Source organism: Clavispora lusitaniae (assembly GCF_014636115.1).
Source record: "Clavispora lusitaniae strain FDAARGOS_655 chromosome Unknown tig00002663_pilon, whole genome shotgun sequence".
NCBI lineage: Eukaryota > Fungi > Ascomycota > Pichiomycetes > Serinales > Metschnikowiaceae > Clavispora > Clavispora lusitaniae.
The window spans coordinates 1,106,188-1,129,692 of NW_027093982.1; the positions used below are offsets into that span (position 1 = coordinate 1,106,188).

The window sequence follows — 23,505 nt, forward strand, 5'->3', positions numbered from 1 at the left end:
TGGACGTCCCTAGGTCGACCTGAACTTACCAATATACAAAATATTTGTATTTCAGTAATGCCTTCGGAACTTCCATTGGTTCTGCACTGGCCCAGACGCAAGTATTGACACAGTTCATTCGAACACTGAAGCATGTTTTGGCTATCATGTATTTGCAAAATTCCTTCATTGAAGGTTACAGTGGCCGAGTGGTTAAGGCGACACCCTGCTATTAGCAGCTCAGGTGTTGGGCATTGCCTGCGCAGGTTCGAATCCTGTCTGTGACGTTATTTTTCCCATTCCCATTTTTTGTCATTTTCTGCATTGGAAAATGGTACATTGCCAAAGACGGCACCCATCCTTTTATTCCACGACATCTTGATGGAAAGAAAGGAAGCAAAAGTACGAGTGGTTTTGGGTGTGTCCGAGCTTCGGCCTTAGGAGCCATTTTTCGTCGCCGATCTAAGGCCGCGAACTGCATCTTGCTTCGGACTTGTGCAAGAGGGGAATACATGGAGTGGGGACAAACAAGATGGCCGATGGCCGAAAAGTCAACTGGAAACAGAAAACAGCCCCAGAAGATATTAGTTTACATAGTGTGGGTGGATGTCGCAATGTCAGAGCGACATAATAGGACAGGACGTATTTATTCTCCGAGTGAGTGGTGTGAGACACGCAAGAGTGCGACATAGGCCCTTTGTCGAAAAAGAAAAGACCACACCAGGAGTTTAGGCGGATCGACATAAACGACCGAACCGATCACAGGGAAAATGCCGCCTGCCTACAATTGTAAACAGCACAAGATAAGCCGCTCCGCTCCCAGTCGGGGCAACTGTAAGCCCCAGTATGGAATGGATCCGCACGTGACTTTTGCTCCCCATGTTTTTTTCCCACTTATAACCGCTGACTCCGCTTCAGTTTCTTCCTGTTTCACTACCTCTTTTCCATGGATCCCACAAGCGACCCTAACTTTCTTCCGCCTTCGCGGAACCACGATTTCGAGCCCCCTGCGCCGCTGTCGCAGATCCCGACCAATATGCCAATTCAGCCGCTTGTGTTGGCCGATTTGGGCTCCGAGGTAGATGCCCCGGCGCCACACCCGCTGACACGGCTCCACAAGGAAAAAGAGCCGCTGGCGTACCACCTGAAGATCCCTCGCCGCTACAATGAATTGATGAACTCGCTGAGCGACGAGGACCAGAACGGGAAACACGAAGAGGATCACAAAAACCATCAAGACGGCGAGCACAAAGAGCAGCCATTGGGAGAACAAGCAGACGGCCACAAGACGCTGCAACTGCAGCCAATGAAAGCACATGTCGCTCAGGCTGCGCAGACGCACAAGCCTATCCTTCCCCCTACCATCAAGGTGCGCTCCACGCAGATCGCAGACTTGGAGGAAGTTCCGCATGGCATCCAGAGGCAAGCCAAGTCCATGTCTGCGTACTCGTTCCCGACCCACCGATTGGCCACGTCCCTTCGAGACGACTCCAAGTATCCCTTGGTGGTGGTGGCTTGTGGCCTGTTCTCTCCCATCACATACTTGCACTTGCGCATGTTTGAGATGGCATTGGACGCCATTAGCGAACAAACCCGTTTTGAGGTTATAGGAGGATACTACTCTCCCGTGTCGGACAATTACAAGAAGCAGGGTCTTGCGCCCGCACACCACCGTGTCCGTATGTGCGAGTTGGCGTGCGAACGTACGTCGTCGTGGCTTATGGTGGACGCCTGGGAGCTGTTACAGCCGCGTTACACACGCACCGCACTCGTGTTGGACCACTTCAACGAGGAGGTTAACATTAAGCGCGGTGGAATCCGTACACAGCTGGGCGAGCAGCGCGGCGTCAAGATCATGCTTTTGGCTGGTGGGGACTTGATAGAATCCATGGGCGAGCCGGACGTTTGGGCCGACCAGGACTTGCACCATATCTTGGGCAAGTACGGCTGTCTCATTGTGGAACGGACAGGCTCCGATGTGAGGAGCTTTCTTTTGAGTCATGATATCATGTACGAACATCGCCGCAACGTTTTGGTGATCAAACAACTCATTTACAATGATATCTCTTCGACTAAAATCCGTCTTTTTATACGCCGTGGAATGCTGGTGCAGTATTTGTTGCCCAACTCGGTCATCCGTTACATCCAGGAGCACAGACTTTACATCAATGACACGGAACCAGTCAAGCAGGTGATGAATGATAAGGGTGATTGATTTTTATGTTGCCGATAGAGCAAAGCTGGATTGACAACATCATTCTCCATAGTTGTGGATCGATTTTTGGACTGTAATATTACGGAGCGATCTCTTGATATTTTTTAATCTGCAGCTTCAAACGCAGAGAAGGGTCATTGATGTGTTAATGTGACTTGCTAGATGCCGGTCTACTCTTCAACTCATCACTATTTATTTCTACATGCCCCACATTGGAACCAAGGTACGTGAAATCTATTACAAATCGCCTGCGCTGCGCTGAATGCCCGAGATCGCTCCTGTATCCTTAATTAGTATAGAGTTTTGTAGAATCTTCTAATATATTCCAATCGTTGTGGACTAACGAGATGTAAACTGATTTTCTATATCTTTGAAAACTTGCAGAAAATTCACTTACCATCAATCCTTTCATCTTGGTCCTCCTGCGGTAAGTCAAGATATCGAGCCTTCATAGCTGTAGTGCGCTGCACCTGCAAAGCGCGGCCTTCGGCCAAGCTGCGCGCTAAATGCACGAGACGCCCTTCCTGATGGAACACTCGCACAAAGTCGCGCATCACTGCATCAAGCGCGACAGGGCGATTCTGCATCTCTAACCACGTTGACGTGCCGCATGCGCCGCGTCGAACAAAGCAGACCCCACCCGGGAGCCTCCGCGAGTTTTTAAGTCGCAAGAGCACAACGAATATAGGATACAACGTAAACAGCACTGCAACCTTGTCGCCCATCTTGCATGCGGTGAGAACTGCAATGCGCATGCCTGCAAACAATACGTAAAACGCCACTGTCGTCGGCAACAAATACACAAGCATGGTGAATAGTACTGTACCAGCTAGAAGACGCTCGATGCTCCATGAATCATCCAATGCGTCCACGCGCTTCCGGAGCACGTTAATCTTGCGTCCACGGAACAATTGCCAAAGAGACCGCACTGCTTGTAATTGACGCAGGTAAACATGCGTCGTTACTACATTCATAAAGTGGACATGAACCAGCACAAGACGTGTTGCGTCTGCAGCACCTGCAGCAAGAAAGGATACACCTAGCGGGCCCAGGAGACGTACCGCCCGGTGGAAAATGCATAAAGCTGCCGGTGCAAAAGCGTTGGCAGTACTGCGCCATGCACGCAACGTCCATATACACATGCTTTGCATGAAGCCTCCCAAGGCGGGGTTTAACTTGAAGCCAGCTGGATTGTGAGATCCAATCCATGCAATGAGTACTTCTAAATGTTCAAAAAGTAGTGCGTCGAGTGTACGAAGAGCCATCGCATCAATAGGACCCAGGAACCGCAGATATAGGCGCACAAGCGTAATACCGCACAAGATGTCATTTGCCATCAACCATAGTGTATTATGCATGCGGATATAATGTGCGTTTGCAGGACGTGGCTGCGTGGAAGAAGGTGCAGCCAAACGACGTTGCGTAGGTAGGTGCGCAAGCTGGCGGAGACGCATGTCAAGTTGACGGCACCATGCAGACACATCCACTGCACTAGTACCACGTATAGGCGTATTAAGCGCGCGGCGCGCACTGGCACACGCACGGCTGAACATGCGTTCGAACAGACCCACATTTGACGTGCTGATTGAAGAATCTGAGACGAATAGCAGGCTAAACGAAGACTTAGACGTTAATTTTGGCCTTGAACGCCGATTGGAGGAATCTCTATCTATCGTTTCATTCAGGCTTCGATATTCCACGCCGGACTTGCGGCGCAGTCGGGCCAAGAGAGATCGGAAATGCTGGCACTGGTTTATTCTTTCCAATACGATGTCGTTTGAGAGCACCAGTACCGGCTCTGGTCCGTAAAACGCCTTGCCAAGAGACAAAGCACTCTTCTCGCTGGATATGCGGAGAAGCACAGGTTGAACACTGAAAAACTCCAAATTGGCAGGGTTTGGCGGTGCAAACTCCACGAATATGTAGGTATTAGCAGACGAATTTTCCCGCAAACGCTTGTGATGTGGACAAAAACGTAACGATAGAAGCATAGAATTAGATTCTGACGAAGCTTCCCTTCCAGGTTTGTGGTTTTCACCGATCTCGCTTTTTGCACTCCCATCCAGTATTGTGCCCAAAATTTGCATTCCATCAGGCAAAAGAGGTGGGTTTACCTCGGCCAGAATGATCACTATAGCATTTTCCACAAGAAAACCCACCAAGATTCCCGCCTTCAGTCGGCGTGCCACGTCGGCCGGAACAAAAACGTACTTTTGCATTAATGGGTAATACTATCCCGCCTCAAGTATTGAGAGCTGTTGTTCAAGTTTTGGTAGAACAGGCGTCGATTGAAATAAAAGTCGTCGCTTTCGGGACTGAGCGACGGACTATGCAAACGGCCGGATTTGATGAAACGCGGGCTGCCAGTAGGACTTGGTTGAGGCAGTGGCGTAGAAGGAAGGGAATAAGGATGCAACGGAGGCAGTTCCAAATGGTTCTTGGCCGTGTAACTATTGATTATGAGACCGATACCTTTAAGAATACTTGTGAAAACGAGGAAGGCAGCAATGAAGACAAACACAGCTCGGAGCACCGTTGCAGCTATAGGCGAGAAACAAAAAGACGGAACTAAAGCGCCGTATGGCATTAGAAAAACCAACCAGACTTGAAGGAGATGGTGAGAGATCAGGTTAAATGTGTTCTTGATGCGCGCGTATGTGCGACATACAGTGAACATGCATTACTCGGAAGCATAAACGTTTGGACCAGAAAGTAGTTAGTGAACACGTCGCCAAGTTGTAGAATAGTTGAAACAGCTGTCACAGGATCAAACATAATGTTGTGAAATACAGGGACAAAACTGCGTCTTTTCTGGAATTAAATGTTAGCAAGACTAACGTATCTCAGTATAAGCTTCCAAGCATAGGCCAAGAGTATTCTCAATAAAATAGAACTGTAGATATCGATTACGAGAGAAAATGGTATACAGTAGAACAGAAAAATATTACAGATAATAATAGAGATGATCTGAGTGCATGTCGCATCATACCCAGAACAAATTAAGGATGAGACTGAAAAAAGAGATATCTACGCTCCAGCAGAAAAGCTAGAGTTGCGATGGTGCACCTGGCGCCGCAACTCCTCTTCCATTTGTGCTTCTGCCTCAGCCACACGAGCAACACGCGCATCCTCCTTGTCCAAGATGTAAATCACCCATGTCAAAACCAACAAGCCGATGAAAACTATAATTGCCACAATGAAAAACAATAATTGCGGGATTCCGTGCGTGACTGTCTTCTTGTATATGCCCAAAACCAAGTAGGGCACAACGATTTGAAGAGTGTTCTTGAGCAACGCCATGGCGCTGAAAAGTTCACCGACTTTTTGTTCTGGATAAAACTTAACCAATGCCGAGTTGACGGCAGGCGTGGCAATCAGACCAATGGAGCTAATTGCCATGACGCTGATAAACATTCTCAGGGAGGGCGATAAGCCAAGCAAGAGCATGCCCATGGAATCTGCTAAAAGGCCAGTAGTCACTACGGCCCATTCAACATGGTCATATCTCTTTTTAAGTGTCCTGAGGCCAAAATAGCCCAGGAAAAGCTTGTGGCTGAGGATAGGCGAGAGAACAAGCAACGTGATGGCACGGAACAGGCATGTAACCACCAACATCAGTCCGATATCTTGCGCTGTCCAATCAAAGCGGTAAACTCCATACATGACGAAAACCTCGCCCATGGGAGTCATGATACTGATAAATAAGCAATCGAAAAGCACCAAGAGAATGACCGCAACACGTGTAGTGCGGATGGAGGCATAGCGCAGCGGCGCCACCTGGTCTTTAGGATATGCGAGGAGGCGAAGCGGACGAAGGAAATTGACCATAGAAAGAAGTCCAGGCCGTGCAGATGGCGCTTCGGGTGCATCAGGCCGCGTCAAAGACGCTTGCAGCAGCAGGCGAGAGAGCGAACGCGACATGCGCCTTGCAGATTGCGTGCGTGATTCGGGAAGCACCGTACAGATGAAGAGAAGCACTAGGAAAAGCAAGCCGATCTCCACTTTGAGAGGCACAAGCTCTTCTCGTGGAATTTTGCCTGAGACTGCTGTCATGGCCGAGGTCGAAACCTTGGAAATGTCGCGTGCAAACACACCCATGCGGTTTGTAAGGGAGATGAGCACATTTCCCACTGCAGGACCCAACGACAATCCCACAAACAACAGCGCCATGATGATACCTAGGAAATAAGTTCTCTGGTGCGGCTCAGAAATGTCAGAAACGTAGCAGTTGGCAAGCATCACCAACGTCATCACGCCGCCGCACAAACTGGCCAAAATCTCAGTCAAAACCATAAGCAGGAAGCGGAGCTCCGGACCGGAGGTTATCACAAAGTACTTGACTAGTTTCCCCACCGCCTGAAACAACACAATGAGCCCAATGAACAAGCGTCTTCCATACTGGTCAGAGAGTGGACCCAACTTGCCCAGAGAAAATATAGTCGTGCATCCGACAGCAATAATGTACGCTTGCTGAAGACTCAGCACAAGGATCTGTGTTTGCGCCGGGTCGCAGACATCCCCAGTGCCCATTTCCGCCGCCACACTGTTGCACGCCAACTTGAAAGTGATCAATTGGCGAGTTGATTCGGCACTGGACGCAGCAAACGCCACCAAGAAAAGACAAATGCCGATCATGATCACCGTTGGCCGTTTGAGCCAGTGGAGCGATTGGTGTGACAAACGTTGCTCCTTGAGCCAAGCTGAGTCTTCCTCAAGGGCCAGAGAAGCTAGAGGGTCTGATTCATTATGCATTGCGCCGTATGTTGCTTCAACAGCTTCTTCGAAAACAGCGGCCTCATCTGTGTTCACCGCCGAGTATTTGGGGCCCAGTGGCCTTTGAGACATGGCAAGAAAGTAAGTTGTGGGGTGAAGCTAGGACGAATGGTTGTTGATGGGTAAGCAACTTGCGGTCTTGACATGGGTCCTGCAGACTGACACTTGCAGGTGCCACTATTGGCCATATGCATGATTAATGCGGAAAGAAGCCCTATCTCATACGGCTCCAGCTGATAGGGAGGTGCAGCCACATGAAACGCTGCATATGTAGTGAGATAATGTCGTGCGTGCGCTTTCGGGCCGAGTATCGAAGTGCCCGCCAACAGATTAGATATAGCTCGTACATATGGTCATATTATGAGAGAATTAGTGACAATTCCATGCATGCCGCATAGGACGCATGAGCAGGGGAACCGCATACTCAATTATAAGTGGCTGTGCTCTACCATAATAAACATTACTACTTTCAGTCTCGGAGGCTTTGATTTGTATACATGGCGACGACAATACAACAGCTAAAGGTTGTGGTGGCGCTTTGTTTATACTTTGCACTTTCCGCATCAGGAGATCTCACCCTAAGCCCTGCGCGTTTATCAGTACCAACATGCAGCCAAACTTCCCGATCTGTGATCTCCATTGATTACTATACGAGGTGGTTCAATGGTTCCAACTGAAAAACGTATTCTGGAGTAATTTTCTAGTTTACATTGAGATTGGTTTTCTAGTGCTCGTGCTTGAATCTTATCCTTGCTATGTGTTCCTAATTAGTCTCCGTATCAAAGGGTTCGAAGTTTTCGTAAATCTCCGCAAATCAAATTTCACGCTTACTAGTCTTCCCCCAACAGCTTGTTTCCCTACTTGGAACAGTACATGCAATCAATAATGCTATTCCATCTTTTATTCAAATCTCTAGCCTGAAATTGTCTTGCTTTGAAAAATATAAACTTTTGCCCAAAGATGTTTTTTTCGATCTCATGCGGGGTATGTCAAGTAACAGTGAGGCAAAATTAATTGGATGCAAAATACAATAGTGGTTTGGTGGTAGCTTCTTGGGAGAGGAGATGATTTGAATTCACTATCAGTTATAAAAGACTTACTTAGCTTTAGTAGAATTAGATCACCTTCGCCTGCTGCGTTCTGAAAAGGACATCTTACCAGCCATATGACAATGGATTTCTCAAAAAGGGATTTAGCATAGGACTACCAGTATAATGACACCGAGCAGACCAAAAGAACTGCCGAGTTGATCAAAGCGTTGACTGAACTTCACAGTCAATGTATATATCTTCCCAATTCGAAAACTATTAGTTTCCGTAAACAGAGCTAGGCACTTACCGAATGATTATCCATAAGAAGGAAATATAATAAAATACCACCACCCATTACTTACGGGTTACGCTAAAACTGGATCCTGTTTGTCTCTAAGATCTCACAAATACAGTTTTTTTTGCACCACGTCGCTTTCCATCACGTAACGCAATTGGTATCTGAGAGTAGAGTTGCGAATTGAGAAGCAGCTAACTTCTCGTTTATTGGCAAGGGATTCCTTTCTCTACTGGAGACGATTCCATCGATCTGAGGTCTCATCCAAACGATGATCTTTATCAATGTGTTTGCCGTCAGAATAGGAAATACAACAGCTTGGTACAGATTGGTCACTATTGTGGTCACTATGAGGCTTGGTGAGTACGATGACCCACTACAACATTATTTTGAGTAATGCACAAGATAGATGATATGCTTAAATTACCGAGCAAAGGCAAATCAGCAGCGGCGAATATGTATCATGATCATGCCAATTCAGAGACATGAACCATTCTTCCTAGGCATGTCCGCATAGGAGGGGATCTACTTTGGAGAGGTGGCGCGCCATCGCCAGGGCTCGAGGGCTTGTGCCCTAACAGTGTACGTGCTCATGTGACACCCGGACATCCCGCGTCATCGCCAAAGTACGCGGCCGCCAATGGCCGCACACACACCCAGACGTTAGTGAGAAGAAATTCTCACATCCGTGCCTCCAGCCTCGGCTCCTGCGCACGCCTGAGAAATTTTCATCTTCTTTTTCTAGTGCTTTTTCATCAGTTTCTCCAGACACCCACAAACATGTCCTTGCCAGAATCCTTTGCTTTGACTGCCGAAGACGCCAAGTTGTTGTTGGCTGCCAACGTCCACTTGGGCTCGAAAAACGTCCAGGTCCACAACGAGCCTTACGTTTACAAGACCAGACCCGACGGTGTCAATGTCATCAACATCGCCAAGACCTGGGAAAAGATTGTTTTGGCTGCCAGAATCATTGCCGCCATTCCAAACGCCTCCGACGTTGTTGTGTGCTCGTCCAGAACCTTTGGCCAAAGAGCCGTGTTGAAGTTTGCCTCGCACACTGGAGCCACTCCAATTGCCGGCAGATTCACCCCAGGTAACTTCACCAACTACATCACCCGTTCGTTCAAGGAGCCAAGATTGGTCATTGTCACCGACCCAAGAACCGACGCCCAGGCCATCAAGGAATCGTCGTACGTCAACATTCCTGTCATTGCTTTGTCCGACGTGGACTCTCCATCTGAGTACGTCGACGTTGCCATCCCATGTAACAACAAAGGTAAGCACTCCATCGGTTTGATCTGGTGGTTGTTGGCCAGAGAGGTTTTGAGATTGAGAGGCATCATCCCAGACAGAGAGGCCGAATGGTCTGTCATGCCTGACTTGTACTTCTACAGAGACCCTGAAGAAATTGAGCAAAACGCTGCTGAGGAGGCTAGAGCCGGTGCCACCGAAGAGACCGAGGAGGTTGTTGCTGAGGCTGAAACCGAATGGAACACCGAGACCAATGTCGAGGACTGGGCCGACTCTGGTGTCACTGCTGCTGGTGAGGAGGCTGCTGCTTCCCAATGGTAGATACTGCCGATACTGTGACGGGCGGAAGTTACTCTGTGTATATTGTACCCTTAACCACGTTAATCTGAATTTGGATCCATCAGGCGCCGTCTGATGCAGTAGGCCTGGTTGGAGTAGCTTGCTTTGGTTAGTGTGGCTTGCGTTGAGATGTATAATATGACTTGATCAAATATTGACTAATTTTACTTATCACGTAAACGATAGCCAAAGATGCAATGACGACAATTTGCAGACAGAATCGGAATTAATGTCAACCGGAATTCTAGAGTAAGACCAGCTTCAAAACCGATGTGTGTTTGCCTGGCTGATTCACTGAGTTCACTACTTCAATATATGCTGTCTACTTTGTGATATTGCCTTTCAGGCGTCATTCAGCTGATACACATCGAGATTAGGCTAATAAGGTTACAAATGTCCAGACACTACACCTAGAAGAGATTGTTGCTTCTTCCTGGATATCAAAAGATCACATGAAAATGAACACATGCCTATTAATGAGGCAGTAGTAACCATACAAAAACCATACAAAAACACGCAGCACACATATAATTGGTAAGGAAATCGGTTATAGACAGTATTTACGAAGAAGGTGATACTGCCGTTCTTGGTTTGCCATTGCTCTGGTTCCTGTTGATAGCACTTTACATTTTCCAAAAAAAGAGGCACGTTTATCAGGAAAAAGAGTAGTAAAGCATATTTTTACTGAATCGAATGATTATATTCCGACAAAGTTCAAATTGAGCCTGAATGTTGGACGCAATAAACAAATAGGTAGCAAACAGATGTATCAATATAGCTGAGTAGTCTTTTTTGGCGTGCATGCTAATCTTTCTAGACTAGTCAGGCAAAGGTGAACAATTTGCAATGGTCCCAATTCGCAAAGATGCTTGATCACTTCCATCATGAATACACAATCGAACATCCGTGAAAACAACTTCTCGCTGTTATGGTAATGGGAATTGCTCTACTGTCAAACGTCAAAACGCTAATAATTGCTCTGCAAATTTTCTTTTGCAGTAGTTGTCGCTGATGACACTAATTAACAAAAACCACGGTGCGACTCGAATATACTGTCACAGCATACTAGTTGAAAAATAATTTAAGACACTACATTAGGAACAGAAGCAATTAACACACTTTCTCCCACCGCAGCAATTATGCTACTCGTAAAACGGAGAAAGTCGTAATCGCTTCTATATTCTCGTATGGAAACCTCTAGGGACAAGAGGCCAAAACTCTTTTCATCTAAGAAGGGCCAAATTATTATAACATTATTGCAACCAAATTATTAAAAGCCATATTGCCGATTTTTCAAATTGAGTAGCCACCAGTTCATCGAAGGCTCTTTGTTAGTAGGACAATAGTCTTCTCCCCACATGACAGAGCCTCACTATCACCATCCACCTTTATTGCGCCCCGCACGTCCTTATACTTTTGATCGCGCCATGGCGAACAATCTCACCACATGAACTACGACCCTATCCACGATACATACTCGGAAAACAGCGATTCAGCGGCCAATCGGGAAACCAATCCGAGCATGAACGTTCCACACCCCGCCAACAGCACCGGCGCGGACACTTTGAGGGAAAATCACACCACAGTAGAACACCACCTAGCCAATCCGACCCAAAATCTCCAAAACATGCAAGGCGACCAGCTTTTAAAGAGGGAGCCGGTTTTGCCCAGCGAGCACAATGTGCAACCCGAGCCGGCAGTGAAAGTTGAAAATGCCCAGTCTGTGCAAGGCTACGCGGAGACGCACCAAAAGAGCCCGCACCAGGTGGCCACGGCACAAGGCGCTCCAGAGCAGAGCCAAAGCACGGAAAGCGACGAAGATAAAGAGCCTTTGCCGCCAGGCACACTTCCGTCGACGTTCCGGAGTGTGTCACGTGGCTTCAAGCACTTGAAGAAGGCCGACGGCGAGCCGTTCTGGCGGAAGGACATCCAGTACAGCTTCCTCGAGGCGCTCTTCAACGACACAAACGCGGTTTTCACCAACAACTTCCCTTTTTGCGAAGTGCCGCATGCGGCCAACGGACCCAAGCTCACGTTTGCCGAGCTCTATGTGCGCACGTTGGCCGAGTCGCTGAAACTGTCCAAGGTTCTCCGCGAACGCTTGATCAAAGACCGCGAGATGGGTGTAGCCGTGAGCAAAGTGTGCTTGCTCGTGAATGCAGGGCGCATGAACACTACCGTCAACTTTGTGCCCGACATGCGGCTGGCGCTCCGCACATACCATCTGATTCCGTCGTTGCAGGCCGATCCCAACGGGCCGCTGAAGCCGCTCCAGGACACGCCGCGGTTGAAGACCATTCTTAAGGCAGTGTGTGACGGCCACGACCATTTGCAGACATTGCTTGACTTGTTGCGGACTCCTCCGACGACCAAGCCCAACACCAGCGTGATCAAGTTGATTTTCCTCATGAGCACGTTCTTCCAAAACATCCCGTTCCACTATGACGACCTGTACGACCACGATCTGTTTCTGGAAAAATTGCGCTTCATCAAGGCGCTGCCCGGCCCGCAGAACAAGTTCATGGAGTTCTTCCTCAACGATGAGATCCGCCCAGAGAACAGAGCGCGCCGTTTCTTGTGGCTCATGTACACCTACTTGGAAACCTCCTTCACTCCTGCGGAATTGGCTGCAAATCCTTTCAACCCGCGCGTGATCCCACCACTCGAATACCTTTCGGATGCCGAACTCGCTGCTTGCGACGTGGATCCTCCGTACGAGGTTGAGTACGCGGTGCAAATGTACCATGCGCGCATGCTGCACTTGCACGGCGACGACCGGGGCAGCGCGCCTCGAAAGAGAAAAGAGGAGGAAATCGAAGAGCCGGTCGCCGAAGAGCCAGAGGAAGTGCCTGTTCCAGAAGAGCCGCGGCTTCTCAAGCCCATTCTCAAGCGGAAGAAACCCACTCCGCTGGTGGGCTCATTGGTGGACGACAGCAAAAAGCCGCTTGGTGCGGCCGCGCGCTGGCGCGACGTGCCGTTCCCGCTTGTGCGCGAGCGCCTTGCGCGCTTCGCCCGCTCCACCTCGGGCGTGGCGGTGCGCCCGCTTTCGCGCGACAGCCCGCACTGTGTGGCCCGGCGCCGCGCAACTATGGCGCGCGCGCGCGCTCTCGTGGCCCAAGTGGCCCGTGCCCTGCCTGTTTTCGAGGCCCGCCGCACGGCTCTCCCGATATGGCTCCGGCGCTACTTCCAGTATAAAAAACAGCGGGACGGGCTATTGGCCCTCGAGTGGGAGGCGCTTCGCAACGACGTGGCCGGTGGCATCGAGTCCTATTTATACCAACAAATGGGCAAAGCTCAATTGACGCGGCGCTACGAGGAGCAGGCCGACGACGAGCCGGATGCGAGACACGAAAGTTTCGTAGGCGGCGGCCAGCTTCCAGGCGATGCCGCACCGGTAGACTTGGCCAGCATGGACAAGGTCGGTGCCGGGTTTGTGGCCACGCATGACTTTGATCGTGCAAATGAGCGTAGTGCTTATGAGTTACTGTTGGTGACAATGGCGGGAGAGGTGCAACAGGAAGAGCGGCCACTACCACGGGTATCGTTTGATTTGGAATCAGAAACGGTAGAGTTTGCGTGATGAGTTTTGAAAGTCTGTGCAAAAAATCCGCAGCCTGCCTTTAATTTAGATAGAGATCACAGAATTCGTTGTCCGATTTCTTCGGTGGCACGGCAGAGGTGATTGTACGATGGAAAATGATGTGAATGTATGGTAATGGATTGGCGTGGCTGCCGCATCGACCAGCGGGCTTCAATCAGAAAATAAAAGGACTCATAGAATTCATTGATTCGAGGTATATACAGTTGCGAATAAATTACAGAAGATCATGTAATAGATCCGTTAGTTCGATTTAGTGTAGATGATCTTGCACTCCAGATGCCAATTGCGTTTTAAAGTGATTTTATAGGATGCTTGTCGTTCACACACCAAACATATTGAGCATCATCACTTTGAATGCCTCAACAACACCATATGTTTCAACAAGACGTTGGAAGACCGCGTCTGCATCGAGAACAGATCCATCTGGATGCACAATGACCAAACATAGCTCCAGCAGCACGGCACCCGTGATAGCACTGGCTAACACCATGCGCCACAGCAAACGTACGCGGGAGCCCCCGAATGTCCACTCTACGTAAGGCGCATTGGACAATTCGAGCAAAGACACGATAGGAGGCTCTATTTCTTGTTTAGAGGTGGGTGAAGCCTGCAGAGGCTGTGATGGTGTGTCCTTTAACTGGACTGTCTGGTCATTGGGGCTATGGGAATTACCCGCAGTTTGAGCTGCGGGAGGTTCTTGAGTTGTCTTAGGTGTGTCATTTGTCGTAAGTGTGCCAGTTGTCGTAAGTGTGCCAGTTGTCGTACGTTTGTCAGTTGACGTCGGAACTGTGCTCGTCGCCGGGCGCGACATCTGGTCGGGATATGCCGCTGCTAGCTGCGCGAGCGCTTCCAGTCGCAGCAAATGGGCGCGCACTAACGCTGCATAGCTCGCCACGAGAAGGTCAAGCTTACGTTGAGGTAACACATTGCGGCGCCAAAACAGCGCCATTGACGAGCAGACGGTCGATAGAGCAGCCTCGATTTGCAGCCAATTTGCCACCCAGAGCTGCAAAACAGCGCTGTCGGCCACGTGCATGCATACATCCACAGAAGGAAGCCCACGCGCACTGAGCGTAAAACAGCGCTCGCTCACAAGGCGCCCCTCGCCGTCGTGGACCGCGCGCGCCACGCACCGCGAGAGCGTTACGCCTGGGCAAAAGCGCGCCGCCTGTTCAAGCCGCCGGCCCCAGTTCTTGCTCGGTAGCACGCCGGCATTTTCCAACACAAACTCAGCCGCGGCGTCAGGTTGGGCGAGTTGCGCATGTTCGGCGTCGTTCTGTCGGAGATAGTAATCCAAACGCAGCCGCGTATCCCGTTGGTGCTGCTGCTGTTCGTAGTGGTGCAACGTTTCGCGAAGACGCGCGGCGCCCGAAATGAGATCGCGCTTTTTGGCAGCCAAGGCGTCGCGCTGGGCCACCAAGTCCGCTTTAGCAGATTGGAGCCGCACAAGGCGATCCATGTCATCCGAGTCCAGGGCACTGTGCGGCGAATCCGCGATTTCTTCAAGTAGACTAAAATCGATATTCATGGCATGCTGCGGGGGTTTGAATTGCGCGAGGGGGATCCAGGCGGGTAAAGTCTGTTATTGGTAGCAAATGCAATTGGCAATATTTGGATCTGCCGTGAGCCAGCTCAAATATGGGACGATCCAAGTCGAACAAGTCAAGTGGAAGCAGGGCAGATGGAATGCTAGAATTCAGAAGGTGGAGCAGATAGATGTTCCTGCAAGAATGAGCGAAAGTTTCTGAACGAATGAGCGGAAGTTCTTGAACGGATGAAAGGAAGTTTCTGAACGAGCGAGGGGAAGTTTCTGAAAAATGAGTGAATAAGCTTCTCCTCTCTAACAGAAGGATTAGGTTGTCGATATAAAGAACCGATGTTCTCGTGAAGGATCGCGTATTGTTTTGATCTGAGATTGAGATTCATGTACAGAAAGTTCATCGCGCAGCCATTCCATCAATTTGGAGAGATGGAAATACCCACTTATCTAATATGAAGAGATTGCCTATTTCTGCTCTTCTCGCATCTTTGTGTTTTGATGTCTCATCTGAATCCGTTGACACTACCTAAAAACAAAATGGCCTTCTGAAGTCTCTAATCTCCAGACGACAGAGTTTACTTACGTACATGTGGAAAGCATAGGTCATTTTCATGTGAAGTCTATAGATTTGAAGTAAATTGAAACGTATAAATTGGCTGAATTTTAGAAGCATCTTCTCTCGGTCACGGCCTGGCAAAAAGAGATGGTGATAATTCTTCCGGTAGTTTAGGTTCAATTTCCAGCATCAAATCCCTTTTCAAACTTCATCTTAGCAATTAGGAAAGGATCAGCCCTAAAAGTATGGTAGAATAGTAGATTTACATAATGTCATTGATCCGTTCCAACGAAAGGACAAGAAACAAAAGAAAAGCAAAAAGACGATTAAGTAATGGCCTTTATTCATTTTTCGACTGTCCGGAATTAGGTCGTTTCCTTTTGATCCTCTGTTTTGGACGATTCTGTTGGCTGGTCCTTGGTGTGCATTTTTGTATAAGAAGAAAAAGTTACTTGGAAGAGCTTACTTTAGACATTTTCTGTCACCATCTATTTTTTTGATAGACCACTACTATGAATATCCATGAAATGGTTCGTGATATCTTTTACAAAGGCAGCTTAAGGACTCCTTAGCTGCCGATGAGTCAGTCCATTCATACAGCATTTTGTGAACACAGTTATCTCATAAAGAAAGCGAAACAGAAGAGATTAATCTGAAAACCTTAAGTAAGGTGTTTGGGATAGCATGTCAGGCCTAATGTAATATTTAGTTAGTAATGGCATCTTTGCGTATGGGTCTCAGATTATGGTTCAGGCTTAGTGTGTCACATCATATTGAGATTCTTGTGCTTTTGAGGTAGGTGACCTAAATCAAAATATTTTAACAGTCGGAAAATTATCCAAACAATTTATTTGGCATACAAATCGAAAATATACACTCGAGCTTCTATCGGTTCTCAAAATGGGTCAGAAAATACTTCAACATGACCTGCAGCGATATGATGATGTATTCAAGGTTTCAAAATCTGAGCTTAGTTTTACCAGAGAAGGAAATAAAACACGAAGATGTAGGAAATGGTAAGTACATATACTTAGATTTCTCACTTCTTGGTGGCTGATGTTGTATGTTTTGTATACTTTTCATACTCAGTTCTAGTCGTCAACGTTGATTCACCTTTAGTGTGGATTTGCGTGCGGGATGTTCTCATAGTTGAGCTTTCAGAATGAGTATTGGAAACATTTTTGTGTTTTTCAGCCACCATTTTTTGCAGTGAAACAGTATTTCTTGTTGTAGTTTGGTTTGTATTGGGCCCAGGCTTGGATTTGATTACTGTCGTGTGATAGATTGTACGCACAGGAGGGTTCGCCCCTGAAAGATTAGTTTTTGTGTTAGTTGTTACTTGCCTTTGATCTCCCATTTTGTTGCTGAACATAGCTCAATTGCTGCCTTTTATACTACAAGAACAAGTTCCTTTATTCCCGATTGAGATTGACCATTGTTCAAACCGGTTATGAAATTATCTGGAATGTGTGGCCCCGTATTTGTATGTGTACTTTCGGCTGTTGGAGGAAGGAAACATTGCGTCCAAATTCTAGACATAATTGGTGTATTAATGCATATGGTTTTCAAGCCTGGTGTGCAAATTAGGACAGGATATTTAATGTTTCCATGTTAATGCCTATATGGAACCCAAAGCTGAGCCGCCCATTGCCCTTTCAAAAGTCTTTTCTGGCAACAACGTATGTGGTGGAAAATTCATCAGGAGAAGTTGAGACAAAACGGTCTTCTTTTGGACTTTTTCAGACCTATCTACGTCTTGATTGCCTAGACCAATCCCATATAGATCACTATGCAAACCTTACGGTATGAAATCTAGTACTTTTGAATCAAAGACTATGTTTGGTGCCACATGACCCTAAATTCTGAATTAAAATTTGAAATAGTCTTGTCAGGGTATTTTTTTTCTAGACAAATGCTGTTTCTGGAATTGGTGATGTCGCACATACTTCTGCGCATCTGGTTGTGCATGGATAACGATATCCAAGTCAACATGGTTTCTGCTCCTGAGTTGAAAAACGTACGTACATGTTTTGAAGTGGAGAATCCGGGTGTTTCTTTTTTCTTTTTTTGGTGTTAGAAGCATTCAACTGCAGACTTTCAATCAAAGCCAAGTCCACACAAAGATGATAAAAGCTTCTTATTCCCAGCAAGTCTACCTAGTATGAACACAAAGGGAATCACCTTTCGATGCCAGTTTGAAATCCTTATTTGAAGAAGAAGATCAGCGACCTCCACAATCATAAATCCAGAAATCTTATCACGGCAAATCATCACCATATTTTCAATGCCCAAACCCAAGATTCTTCTCAATCAACGTCCGACTATGTTGTGACCATAGATACTAACTACAGTACTTGGACAAAAAAGTGTCTGTCCAGCTAAATGGCTCGAGAACCGTCGTGGGAACACTTCGTGGCTATGATGTTTTCATGAATATTACAATGGCCGATGCCTTGGAGCAAGATCCTTCAGGCGAGAAACTTGCCATTGGCACCGTTGTTATCCGGGGGAATTCTATCGTTTCGATTGAAGTACGTACTATCAGCAATATTTTACCGAACTCTACTAACCTCCAGGCACTTGAAAAGATTTAACATGGATGTATATAGAAATGAACACTACACTAGACGAATTTTTAGCTGAATGTTCTAGCCTACCGTTGGTTGGGTACTCAGATCCAATTCAATAGTCTCCTCCTTGGCGACCATGTCCAACTTGTGGCACACCTTCTGAGTCAGCGAAGACTCTCTAATCGCCTAGTCGTAACGAATCGACATGGCACTGCCATAACGTTTGTAATCACACTTCTCGTAGAATCCCACATTGTGCTCAGAGCAATCCAAAATCACCTTGTAACAGCCTAGACCATGGCCAATTTTACTTAATTCCTGAATCATGTGTTGGCCAAGTTTTTTCCCCTGCTGGTCTTTGGCCACAGCAATGTCTTCAATGTGGCCGACTTTTCCGCAACCGTGAACAAGTTTCCGCTCCACCACAATCATCCCTGTAGCCACAACTTTGTTGTTTTGGTCTGCAATAACTCGAGGATAGTAGATGGATTCGTTTTGTGCCCAGTGGTCAAGCAATTCAGAAAACTGGGCCGCAGAAATCTCTCCAACATGCGTGAGAACACTTAAAGTGGCAACATAGTCTGCGTGATCTGACTTTTCCACAGGTCTGAATGTGTATCCTTCGGGCAACATCTGGGAAGGTTGAGAGTTCTTGAAGATTGTGCAGGAAACACTTGGAATATACGTATTCAAAACCTTTGGTGTTTTCGCATTAAATACAGAACGATCAACCTTTCTTGTATTACTAGATCGAATTGGCACAACAAATTGCTTTATAAAAAACTATGTAGAGAGTTTCGAGGTCTTCGCTCGATTGTGATATCCTTAGTATTTTAGTCTACTTTTGTCTTGGAGTTGCAAAAAGTTGAAACTAATCCACCACATACGCAGAGAGATGTAGCTTTTATTTTGATTCTGCCATGGACCACAGAACCTAGCTTCTCTACGATTCAGCATGAGTTGATGTAAGGGCACGTCTAGAATGTGATTTGTGAATTTAAGTACCATGTTAATGATAAAATAATATCAAAATCGATGGGTCGTATTACTTCCAATAGAGACCGTCTCTATATTTTCAGCAAGGGGAGTACAAAGTTGCCAATAGGATTGCCAGAAATACGCAAGATACGTTCCAAAGATAAGTAGGAATCTCATTTCTATTTAACTGCCAAAGTCAATGATCATACTACTTACTGAGATTTGTTCCACTCAACTACCTTGTAGCTAGATCACCAACTTGAACTGATTCTCATAGCAATTGGAAGAGGAGTTAGCAATTACACGATTGTCTTCCACAGATTATTGATGTTTTGTCAACTCGCGTCTTTTGCAGCTACATGTGGTTAGGGCTTTCATGAGTTTTGGCCTTGAACACACAGACATAATGAGCGAAACAAATGTGCTTCCTTTTCCTAAACCTTAATTTCACTTAGTTTGTGTACCTGTTTTCAGAAATTATTTATTACTTGTCTCCACAGCCCTCTTTTCCTCGATACAATCTCTCTGTTACTGAGCTCACTGGCTTCTCTTTTACGTCTTTTTATTTTCTCTCTTCTTTCTTTTCTTGTTGATGCTTCTCTAGTCTTCGAGAATATGCGCGACGGCTAAAGGCTCCACTACGTCCTCATAATCTTGTTGATAAATACATGAAAAGGCAACTGTTTGGAATTTGTATACGTTTCTCCTTCACGTCTTTATGCTCTGCCATAAGGACTTTTCATTTCTGTAGTTCTTGCCTTTTTTTTCCTTGATCTGCAATCATCTTCGCTTGCGTCGATACATCTCCGCCTCCTGTATGGCCGTGCGATAAGTGGCAAAGCATCTTGTTTGCTCCTTCAATTTATACGTATTGTAACACCTTCTTTTCCTTCAATCTTCCATCAATATGCCTTTTGAATGCAAGGCTGTCACATACACTACCAATGCTCTGCCATTGACGCTTAAAACCGTGAGCCTTCCTGTCGAACAGAAAGACGGCCAGTTTGTCGTGGGTGAAAATGACATTCTTGTCAAAGTTCATTATGCCGCCCTTAACCCAGTGGACTCCATCTTGAAAAACTCTGCCTATGGCTGGTTGTCCAAGTCTGAGAAGGGTTTTGGTAAGGATTTCTCCGGCGATGTGGCCGCAATTGGCGCTAAGGCTGCTGCGCAAACATCTCTCTCTGTGGGCGACAGAGTTGCCGGTCTTAATCAGAAAATTTTCAAGAACGGAACCTTGTCTGAGTATACGCTCGTCAACGCTTTTGACATGAGCGGAAAAGCCACCACAAAAATCCCAGACGAAATGCCCTACGACAAGGCTGCTGCTTTCCCATTGGTGCTTGGAACAGCTCATCAGATGTTTGAGAGTGCGCTTAAAGGAAACTCGTACAAGAAGGTTTTAATTCTTGGCGGCGGCACATCGGTGGGCAGATTTGCCGTTCAGTTGGCCAAGAACGTGTACGGCTCGGAAGAGATCGTGGTGACGTGCTCTGAACGTTCTGCAGAAACTCTCAAGGGCTTTGGTGCAACCTCGTACATTGACTACTCCAAGCACAAGTCCTTGTTGGAACCTGTGTTGGAGCATGTGAAGACAGCGGGCCCATTCGACCTTATTTTGGACACTTGCGGCAACTCGGACTTGTTTGGCCACATGACTTCGATTCTCCGCAACAGATCGGAAGGTGGGTCCTACATTTCCGTCTCGGGCGACTCCAAGTACGACTACTCGAAAATGACTGTTTCTGCGTACATTTTGAACGGCCTCCACTTGGTTGTGCGTTCGCTCAGACTGGCACTCGGATACTTGCCCTACCATTACAAGCTTGCCATGCTTGACTTGGACCACGACCGTACTGAGCTTTTGATCCGCTACATCATGGACGGCAAGGTGCTGATCTGCATTGACAGCGAGTATCCTTTGGAGGATTTCCAGGAGGCCGTCGACAGACAGGTTTCCAACAAAGCGCAGGGTAAGGTGTTGGTGAAGATCTCTGACTGATTGTATATTCGTAACATGAACTGTATGAGATGGCCTGTAGTAATTTCGTTCCCAATATAGTACTCGTTTTCCACAACATGAAATCATATAAAATGAACTAGTTCTCTTTCGTTCTCAATGCATCGTTACTATAGACTATTGAATATGCTAGAGCGGCGCTGCGTCGAGGGCAGCAGCCACCATATCGAGATCCCACCGGCGTGTGATGTCGCGCTCCAAACAGCCTTCCACCATGCGCACAAACCACTCGTTGTTGCAGTCCTGGGCGCCATTTTGCGGGTGCGGCACCTGCGCGGACTCTTTGCCCGCGCCATCTTCGCCCGGTTTTTCTTTGTCCATGCTTTCGTCGCCCTCTTTGATTTCCGTGTCCATGAGACATGCGCGCTCCACTGCACCGCGATCGTAGCGGCCGGCAGTGATGATTGCCCGCAACCGTGGCTCATACAGATGCTCGAAAGGCAAACGTCCTACCACCATGGTGTAGAGCAACACTCCGAGTGCCCAGATATCTGCCGACGGACCCAAAGGTGGAGGCAGCGGACTGAGAAGCTCGGGCGAAGCATACGGCAACAGACCAATGTGCAGGTGGGGAAGGTCGGTGTCGGCGTCTGTGGGCAAGGTGGTGTCCTTGGAAGCAAACTCATGGAATGCCACAAGCCGCGAGTCACGAAGGCGGGCATCATTTTTGTCATTTCTGTCATTATTGTCTGGTTCGGGCGTTCGTGGCGCCAAATGCAGAATGCCTATTTTGCTGTCGTCGGCGAAAAGTAGGCGGGTCGACGGGGAGTCGGGCCCAGTGTAAGGGCGGCGCGCGGGCGTCACCGAACTGCGCGACCGAGCCATGGCTGTGTCTCTTTCCGAGCGCATCAACCGCGGCGCATACACGCGAGACATACCAAAGTCACAGAGCACCATGCGCACATGCTCCGGGTCCAGATTATCCACCAACACATTCTCCAACTTGATGTCGCCGTGCACCACGCCCAACTCGCGGTGAAGATACACTAGTGCCGCAGTGATTTGGCGCGCGCACCGCGCTGTGGTGGCGAGGCGGGCCTGTTGCGCCTCGCGCGAAAACGTTTCGTAGGTGCCCCATTGCGCCGCGACATCGAAAAGCGTGCCGCCGCCGATGCGCTCGGTCAAACAGAAAATAGTGTCGCTCGTCTCCACGTGGTCAAGAAGCGGGAGAATGTTGTGGTGGTGCAATTGCGCCCACACTGAGATTTCTTTGCGAAACACCTGCAACACTCGCTGGCGGGAGCTGTGGACGATTTTGACCGCCCGCACGGTTCCGTCGTGGGCCGTACACTCGCGGATGGTGCCCCACGCGCCGAATCCGATCACACGCCCGAGCCGGTGGTGCATGACGAAGGCGCCCTTCTCGTCAACATTGGTTCGCGGCGGCGCGGGCGCCTGCGCGCGCGCAAGAAGTCGGGTCACGGTGGACAGCCGCAGAATGGAGGCCGGGTTGCTGCGGCTTTTGGTGTAGGCGGAGAAATGGGCAAAGTCCACGGTGGGCGAAATCAGATGCACGAGGCGCTTGCGCTGCGAATACGGGAGGTCGAGAAAGTCCGGCGGGAGCGCCGCGGAAAGCGCATCGAATTGCTGCCGGAGGCTGAAACTGGGGGCCACCGACGCCGAGCCAAACGTTTCGCGCGAGCGCCGCGACACAAGGTCGGGCGCAGAGAAGTCGCGCCGCACGCTGAGATCAGGCACAGAAAACTCGCGCCGCCCGAAGCGCCGCCCGCCGCTCATGTCGTCGCCCTCCGATTCCTTCAGAGAAAAGGTCATGTCGCTGCGACCTAGGTCTCGCCGTTTGGCGTCTCGGATCGGCTGCGGTGCCACTTGCACATGGACGCCCTCTTGCCATCGCAGAAGCTCTGCTGCAAAGTCAAGCCCTGGCACGTACTCGTCCTCTAGGCCGTATTCAGGCATGGGCCGCTGGCTGCTGTGGGAGCGAGAGTAGAGCCGCGGGCCTTGGGCCGCTGGTGCCTTTGGTGATGCTGTGCGGGACTGCTTGGGCCGAATGCGCCCGTCGTCGAAAAGACGGTGTCCTGTTTCGGCGTCAAAGTTGTTTGTCTCAGTTTCCGAATACCGTCTTCGGCTCAGACGAGCATGCCGGAGGTCCGGCTGGTTATTGAAGCCGCCCGGCCCGGGAAAGTCGGTTTGCATTGGATAGAACGGTCTGAGGTTCTGCGCCAGACAATGCTGAGTATAAGAAGTTTGCAAGAGAAGTTGAAAGGAAGAGGATGTAATGGAGGGCGCGCGTGCAGGACCTAGTCCCGATTTCGGTCGGCCCGGGCGACTTTCATGTCTGGCGGCCCGCATGGTTTTCGTCAAGATGTTTTGAATTCGGTATACTGTACACTTGTGCT

The 23,505-nt window shown here is 48.4% G+C and overlaps 10 protein-coding genes and 1 non-coding gene across 11 annotated transcripts; 6 read left to right on the forward strand and 5 right to left on the reverse strand. All coding sequences in view use genetic code 12, as the record gives it.

The window, feature by feature from the left end:
• Nucleotides 1–174: 174 nt before the first annotated feature.
• FOB63_005676 lies at nucleotides 175–266 on the forward strand. Its single transcript has one exon. It is a non-coding gene; the product is annotated as a tRNA-Ser (tRNA).
• A 659-nt stretch (nucleotides 267–925) lies between these two features.
• Nucleotides 926–2,194, forward strand: FOB63_005112 (nicotinamide-nucleotide adenylyltransferase; the record flags this gene model as incomplete). Its single annotated transcript, XM_002617202.1, has 1 exon — nucleotides 926–2,194. The coding sequence occupies one exon, from the start codon at nucleotides 926–928 to the stop codon at nucleotides 2,192–2,194; it is 1,269 nt and encodes a 422-aa protein (XP_002617248.1).
• A 389-nt stretch (nucleotides 2,195–2,583) lies between these two features.
• GPI1 (phosphatidylinositol N-acetylglucosaminyltransferase) lies at nucleotides 2,584–4,413 on the reverse strand (the record flags this gene model as incomplete). Its single annotated transcript, XM_002617201.1, has 1 exon — nucleotides 2,584–4,413. One exon carries the CDS (start codon nucleotides 4,411–4,413, stop codon nucleotides 2,584–2,586), a length of 1,830 nt encoding a protein of 609 aa, XP_002617247.1.
• Nucleotides 4,414–5,221: 808 nt separating this feature from the next.
• Nucleotides 5,222–7,039, reverse strand: FOB63_005114 (uncharacterized protein; the record flags this gene model as incomplete). Its single annotated transcript, XM_002617200.1, has 1 exon — nucleotides 5,222–7,039. One exon carries the CDS (start codon nucleotides 7,037–7,039, stop codon nucleotides 5,222–5,224), a length of 1,818 nt encoding a protein of 605 aa, XP_002617246.1.
• Nucleotides 7,040–9,073: 2,034 nt separating this feature from the next.
• YST1 (40S ribosomal protein uS2) lies at nucleotides 9,074–9,865 on the forward strand (the record flags this gene model as incomplete). The annotated part of the gene is made up of 1 exon (XM_002617199.1): nucleotides 9,074–9,865. One exon carries the CDS (start codon nucleotides 9,074–9,076, stop codon nucleotides 9,863–9,865), a length of 792 nt encoding a protein of 263 aa, XP_002617245.1.
• A 1,465-nt stretch (nucleotides 9,866–11,330) lies between these two features.
• On the forward strand, nucleotides 11,331–13,463 carry FOB63_005116 (uncharacterized protein; the record flags this gene model as incomplete). The annotated part of the gene is made up of 1 exon (XM_002617198.1): nucleotides 11,331–13,463. One exon carries the CDS (start codon nucleotides 11,331–11,333, stop codon nucleotides 13,461–13,463), a length of 2,133 nt encoding a protein of 710 aa, XP_002617244.1.
• Nucleotides 13,464–13,803: 340 nt separating this feature from the next.
• FOB63_005117 (uncharacterized protein) lies at nucleotides 13,804–15,012 on the reverse strand (the record flags this gene model as incomplete). Its single annotated transcript, XM_002617197.1, has 1 exon — nucleotides 13,804–15,012. One exon carries the CDS (start codon nucleotides 15,010–15,012, stop codon nucleotides 13,804–13,806), a length of 1,209 nt encoding a protein of 402 aa, XP_002617243.1.
• A 2,655-nt stretch (nucleotides 15,013–17,667) lies between these two features.
• On the forward strand, nucleotides 17,668–18,174 carry FOB63_005118 (mRNA splicing protein; the record flags this gene model as incomplete). Its single annotated transcript, XM_066102459.1, has 2 exons — nucleotides 17,668–17,739; nucleotides 17,932–18,174. 2 exons carry the CDS (start codon nucleotides 17,668–17,670, stop codon nucleotides 18,172–18,174), a joined length of 315 nt encoding a protein of 104 aa, XP_065958224.1.
• Nucleotides 18,175–18,336: 162 nt separating this feature from the next.
• GNA1 (glucosamine 6-phosphate N-acetyltransferase) lies at nucleotides 18,337–18,783 on the reverse strand (the record flags this gene model as incomplete). The annotated part of the gene is made up of 1 exon (XM_002617196.1): nucleotides 18,337–18,783. One exon carries the CDS (start codon nucleotides 18,781–18,783, stop codon nucleotides 18,337–18,339), a length of 447 nt encoding a protein of 148 aa, XP_002617242.1.
• Nucleotides 18,784–20,035: 1,252 nt separating this feature from the next.
• On the forward strand, nucleotides 20,036–21,130 carry YIM1 (Yim1p; the record flags this gene model as incomplete). The annotated part of the gene is made up of 1 exon (XM_002617195.1): nucleotides 20,036–21,130. The coding sequence occupies one exon, from the start codon at nucleotides 20,036–20,038 to the stop codon at nucleotides 21,128–21,130; it is 1,095 nt and encodes a 364-aa protein (XP_002617241.1).
• A 147-nt stretch (nucleotides 21,131–21,277) lies between these two features.
• On the reverse strand, nucleotides 21,278–23,458 carry FOB63_005121 (protein kinase; the record flags this gene model as incomplete). The annotated part of the gene is made up of 1 exon (XM_002617192.2): nucleotides 21,278–23,458. One exon carries the CDS (start codon nucleotides 23,456–23,458, stop codon nucleotides 21,278–21,280), a length of 2,181 nt encoding a protein of 726 aa, XP_002617238.2.
• Between the last annotated feature and the right edge of the window lie 47 nt (nucleotides 23,459–23,505).